The 6,407-nt window shown below is 35.9% G+C and overlaps 1 protein-coding gene across 1 annotated transcript; it reads left to right on the plus strand.

The window, feature by feature from the left end:
• Positions 1-2,096: 2,096 nt before the first annotated feature.
• LOC145163686 (uncharacterized) lies at positions 2,097-2,761 on the plus strand. Its single transcript, XM_079082488.1, has 2 exons — positions 2,097-2,271; positions 2,352-2,761. Exons 1-2 carry the CDS (start codon positions 2,097-2,099, stop codon positions 2,759-2,761), a joined length of 585 nt encoding a protein of 194 aa, XP_078938614.1.
• Positions 2,762-6,407: the final 3,646 nt, after the last annotated feature.

The following is a 6,407-nucleotide window of genomic DNA, read 5'->3' on the forward strand; positions in this document are numbered from 1 at the left end:
TTAAAAATTGCCCTTCACGGTTTTCTTAAGGGTCAAAAGAGTCAAAACAGTTAAAATAAATGTTTTTATGAATACTATGCTTTTCAAGGGACTTGAAATGTAAATTGTAGCTTAATGGGCCAAATTTTGGGCTTTCGGCCCATTAAGCCCAAAATTGCGAACATGATTTTTAAGGGGCTGAAATGATAAATTCCTCAAAACAGGGGATAAAAAGCTAAACAAAACTATTTCAAGGGTTAAAATGCTTTTCTTTTCCAAAAAGGATAAAAAATGTAAAGTTTTTGGATTTTGGGCCAAAATTGTAAAAGTTGCAAAAAGTTTGGACTTTAACCGAAAAACACTTTTCTGGAAGGGCTGAAACTGCCAAAGAATAAGTTTTAGGCTAAAAATATCACTTGAACAAGTCTATGGGTCAAATGTGTCAAGAAAATGGTTTAAGGGCTAAAATGTCCTTTTTTTATATATAAGGGACTAAAATTGTCATTTTGTTAAAGAAAGGCGGAATAGGTCAAACCAATATTTTGAATCAATTATTTCATTATTAAGATTTTTGAGTCAAAAATACCAAAAACTACAACTCATGAAAATGGGAAGAGGAATATATGTATAATTCCAAAAATCGTTATAAACAACCGAACGACCTCGTGCCAATCCAAAAATATCAATCGTTTAATCAAACCTTCCAACAATTATACAATACCTAAAACAAGTAAACATTCAAAACTTTGGGCTTGAAAGCTCCAATCATGCTTGTTGGGCCTTTGTGATCCATTAACATGATCTTTGGGCCCAAGGGATAATAATAATAAATGTTATTGGGCCTTCTATGACCCAATTTCATATTAAAGGGACCCTCAATGGCTTTTAAGTGCTATTGGGCCTTAGTGACCCATTAGCATTGCTAGTAAGGTCCAAGTAATCAAATGCGAAATGGGCCAACGTGTCCTTCGTATACCCAACAGCCTAAAATAACTCACGAAAGTAGCAGGACTTTGTATTCCGCTTCTCCTCGTTTGTTAGGCTTATGTGTAATCAAAGTAAACAAATTCAGGTCGTTAATCAATAGTAATCAATGTTGTTTGGATTAAGTGAGTAATAACGGGCGACACCTCTAAGGGTCGTTCGTAGTCTGTAGTTATAACTAGTCATTATCATGCATGGTTATAACGACTCACGAAATTAATTAATCCAATACCATCCGAGTAATCAAGGAAGAGTAATCAAAATCATTCGTTGTGGCGGTATAGCAATGTGAAAAACAATTATATTTTTATGTATTCGGAAAACAACGGGTTTTTCGAGGAAATCAACATCACTCGCTTGTATTTTTCTATGACTATAATACAAAACTCCCTTTTATACACGTATTGAAATCATTCATGCATCAACTTATGGATCTTCACACTTTGGTAAACAATTGTCTTTTCAGAAAATATCGGATTTTCTGGGTTTTTATAAACAACACAAATCATTTTTATCACAACCCTGCTTATGAACTCACCAACCTTTCATATGTTGACGTTTTTCAAAATAACTTGTATTCTCAGGTAACAGGTAAGCTGCAGGGTAATATCAAGTATGTTAGGAAGCTATGTTTTGAAAACTCTTAAACAACTTATGTTATGGATGTGTAATATTTAAAACAATATACTGTATGTGAACAATATCAGTTGTAATGTATTGATGCATGGTGATGTTTATGTTATGATTCATTTATATCCATTGTGATGATATTCAATTTAAGTCATGCGAGCCCTCGGACGTTTCCGCCGTCTGGTTCGGGTTGTGACATTATGTGTGTAATCAAAGGCATTGGATGGTAATAATGGGATATATCCTTTAGCCTACGCTGTGGTTGAATCAGAAACATTGAATTCTTAGACTTGGTTTTTAAGTAATTTGGGTGATGACTTAGGTTTGTGAACCAATTCCAATTTCACGTTTATGAGTGACAGGCAAAAGGTATTCAAACCTATCCAAACTAGGTTTTATAGTATTATAGTTTTGATTTAGTTTTACTAACATACAAACATGTTATTGCAACACTATTTCCATGTGCAGAGCATCGATATTGTCTTCGTCACATACACGAGAACATGAAAAAGATCTGGAGGGGAAAGGAGTTTAAAGATCTTCTTTGGGAATGTGCCACGACCTCTAATGTACAACAATTTCATCAAGCAATGGAAAAAATAAAAGAGCTTAACAATGATGCTTACGAGTGGCTGAAACAAATACCTCCTCAAAGTTGGGCTCGCTCCCACTTTACTGGTATATTGATATTCGATCTCTACTTAATAATTTTAAAATAAGGTATATTGAATACTGACATAGAACTTGTTTATGTTCAGGGAGAGCACATTGTGATGCTCTTACTAATAATCTGTGCGAAGCATTTAACAACAAGCTAGAAGAAGGTCGTGATGCACCAATCATTAACTGCATTGAGTTCATTAGAGAGTACATTATGAAGAAGATAGTCAAAGTTGACAAGGAAATTCAAAAAGTTGTAGGTCCTTTGACTCCTACAGCTACAACAAGATTGGATAAGATAAAGAGTAAGGCAGAACAGTATATTGCAATTTTTTGTGGTGATGGAAAATATGAAGTTGCTGGACCTTGGCAAGATCAGTGTATTGTGGATGTAGGTGTACAAAGTTGCACATGCAAAAGGTGGGAATTAACAGGAATACCGTGTAAACATGGCGTGGCTGCTATTTGGGACATGGGGAGGAATAATAAGGATGTGGGTATCCCATAATAATTTGTGCATCCATGTTACTGGTTATCAAGCTGGAAAGAGATGTATTCTTTTAAAGTTAGTCCAATCAATGGAAGGTCCATGTGGGAGAAGTCAGTTATACCAACAACTTTGTTGCCTCCGAAACATCGTGTTCCCATAGGAAGAGCAAAGAAGAAGAGAACAATATCAACTGTGAAAAATGAGACTTTGTTAGAGGAAACACAGCATCGAGAGCCCATAGATCAGTAACATGTAAGAAGTGTAACAATGTTGGTCACAATGCAAGAACCTGCAAAGGGCAAAGACCAATTGTTGGTGGGGGTGGTGGACAGTCAAAAGTCAAAGGAAAAGGGAAAGGGAAGGCAACAATTTGATGGTTTGTAATAGGGCTAGTATTTTGTTACTTTCAATATGAATGGATTGTCTTATGTTGCTACTTGTAATATCGCTAATATTTTGGTACATTATTTATGAATAGTTTGTAATAGGGATAGTATTTTGCTATTTGTTTTGACCAATATGTTGGCACTTTTGAATGAACTAGTTTGTAACAATTAATCCTCATTGCCTTGTAATAGTTTGGTACTAGTTAATGGAATGTTTTCTTTGGTCAATATGCTGCTTATACATCAATTTAAAACATAATCAATACAACACAATACCATTTTCATTGATCTTAAAGAACTTAACCATTTGCATTACAATACTTAGACAACTTAAACATTACAGAAGAGGATACCATTACATTCACTACTACAACCTGACCATTACAGAAGACTTTACCATTACAATAACAACTCATCTCCACCTTACAACTTGTAAACAAGTATCACCAAGAACAATACCCAACTAACAAATAAACATATCTTCAAGAATAGATTTTCATTTTTTAGCTTCTTGTTCAACCTCACAAGCCAGGAGATTGTAAATCCGTCACCATGATCCTTTTCATCATCATCTACCCAAGCAATAAATCCTTTACGTGGTCCCTGTCAATTTCAAAAGCCACGATCACAATACCCACAATCGCATACAATGATATCTCCATCTAGGGTTACGATTACAAAATTCTCAACTACAACATACCTTACTTGGACATGCGTAATAAGGTCTTCCTGGATTATTGTTAGTAGTTGAAGTCCGAATTACAGCAGCACGCCCACAATCGCATTTAACCATCCCTGATTTGAAGGAGAGAAGGTGTAACCGAATCAACGATGGAGAAATTGAAAGAAACTCAAAATTAGGGTCGATCTGATAAAAAACGACTATTTAAAGATCGTTGGCAATGGTAAATGACTATTATACCCCCAACGTGCAAGGCACGTGGGGTGTCTAACGGAAACAATTGACGAATTGTTAAAATAGGGACTAGGCGCGTTACACAATTAAAACTTAAGGACAGTCCGAGTTAGAAAAATAAGTTAGGGACCAAGCGTGCAATTTATACTAAACCACAGGGACCATTCACGTAATTTTCTCTTATTTATATATGAATATGACGGTCGGTGGCGGTGATTGTGGCAGTGGTGGTTGCGGTGGCGAGGGTGGTAAACGTGAGAATATACTTACCTTTATATTTGCGTATGAATAATACATTCTATCGTCGCGCCAGTACGTTGGATGGTTTTGCGGCAAAAAAAATATGTGACCCAATGGTGGTGGTGGTTTATATTCACATATGAATAGTACATTTCTCCATCGCGCCAGTACACATGAGGGTTTTACGTCAGAAAGAAATATATGACCCAAATTTGTTCTTGCATTCTCAATTACATAATTGTTCTCATTTGAACCTAAGCGTGTGTGTGTGTGTGTGTGTGTGTATATATATATATATATATATATATATATTAAAAAAAATAAGGGGAATGAATTTCCGCAAGTAGAGACCGAGGCTTAGAGGACTTTGGGATATTTTGAAGGCCATTATTATGTAGTGGTAATTTTATCTTGTCTCTCTATATTAATAAAAGAATAATTTTGTTTGTACACGTATCATTATTTTAAAACTCCGTATTTAATGTTTGTCACGTGTCAATATATCAAAAATTTTCTAAGAATTTGTCACGTGTCAATATATTTAATGCAATCTATTAATATGAAATCTTTTAATTTAATAAGACAATGAATTACCATTACATCTTTCGTTCATACCATAATTACAATTTAGTTTACGATTTATACAATTATTGTATATTATGCATATAATTAGTTCACATATATTATCAAACACTGAGTTTCTACGATAATAAGGAGATCTTTCAATCGACGATAACTTCTGCAAGTGATTCCATTTTTTATCCCGTTAAATAAAGAGATTTTTATTTCTACGATAATATAGACCATCAATCATTAACTGTCATGCTTCATCTCAAATTGTCTTCTTTTCAATCGACGATAACTTCTGCAAGTGATTCATAAACACAAGTACATGACTTAGCGTATTCTTTTATTCTTAAAAATCAACGATTTATAAATTTACATAACTAAGAAAACATAAATCTCTTGATTAATAATTTATTTAAAATATAGATTAATAATTATGATTTTTTACTATTTTTAACATCCCAAAACTATGAGGTAAAAAATTCATTTTTAATTCAACCAAACATTAATTATCTTTAAGTCAACGTTCAATATCATTTTTCTAAATATTCAAAAGTACTTTATAAGAAAATAGTTATCAGACTACAATCCCAAAATCATCATAATGCGGAAACATTGGTGGATGCGCTGAGATCAAGCCAGACCATTCCCTTTCGAACCGGAAGTACCTAAAACCATAACCATACATAATAATCACATACTGGGCCCCCGCCCTTCATCGGGCCTCGCCGGACATCGGGTCCCGCCCAACATCGGACCCCGCCCGACATCGAGCCCCGCTCGGTATACAAATCTGTCAGTCATCAGGCCCCGCTTGACATCGAGCCCCGCCCGGTACACATATAAACATATCAACATATAATCATACGAACACATGTGATAATCACAAAGACAATAACATACAATACAGTCATCGAGCCCCGCCTGACATTAGGCCTTGCCCGGTAAGCATTCCATCACATAACACATGCAAGAGTCACGCAGATATTTAGCATCCTAACATAATAAACCATGAGCTGGCATTGGTGCCTTCAACCCGCTAAACACAATGAGAAAACTCACCTCGATCCGCCGATAATCAAATGACTGCTCGGGCTGCTGAACCGGATAACCTCGCGTCAACTAACAATAAATACAAAACTTAATCAATAATTATCCTGAAACCCAAAACCCAAGGCCCACTCCATAAACCAACTTCCTAAAGGGTAAAAGACCATTTTACCTTTTTCTTACTTGGCCCAAAACCAAGGCCCATCCCAATTGCACAAAAAGCCCAAAATAGCAACCAAAAGCCCAATATGGCCCAACTTCCTAACTGGGCCCAAAAACTATCATGGGACCAATTCTAAAAAGGCCCATAGCCAAACCATGGCCGAAAATCAGAAGTCTAATGACCCAACAAGGCCCAAACCTTAAAAGGTCCAAAATGACAATTCTGGGGAGTACGCCCCGCATACTAGAGACGTATGCCTCGCGTACTCAGCAATGAAGCACAAGGTACAAGCGATTGATGCACGAAACACCCATTACGCTAAGCGTACTCCTACGTACGCCC

This window comes from Lactuca virosa, chromosome 3 (genome assembly GCF_052849685.1).
Source record: "Lactuca virosa cultivar CGN04683 chromosome 3, Lactuca_virosa_CGN04683_v6, whole genome shotgun sequence".
In the NCBI taxonomy this organism is placed as follows: Eukaryota; Viridiplantae; Streptophyta; class Magnoliopsida; order Asterales; family Asteraceae; genus Lactuca; species Lactuca virosa.

Coding starts and splice junctions, on each gene's coding strand:
- LOC145163686 (XM_079082488.1), top strand. CDS start 2,097: ATGAAAAAGATCTGGAGGGGAAAGGAGTTTAAAGATCTTCTTTGGGAA. Junction 2,272..2,351: donor GGCTCGCTCCCACTTTACTG/GTATATTGATAT, acceptor GTTTATGTTCAG/GGAGAGCACATTGTGATGCT.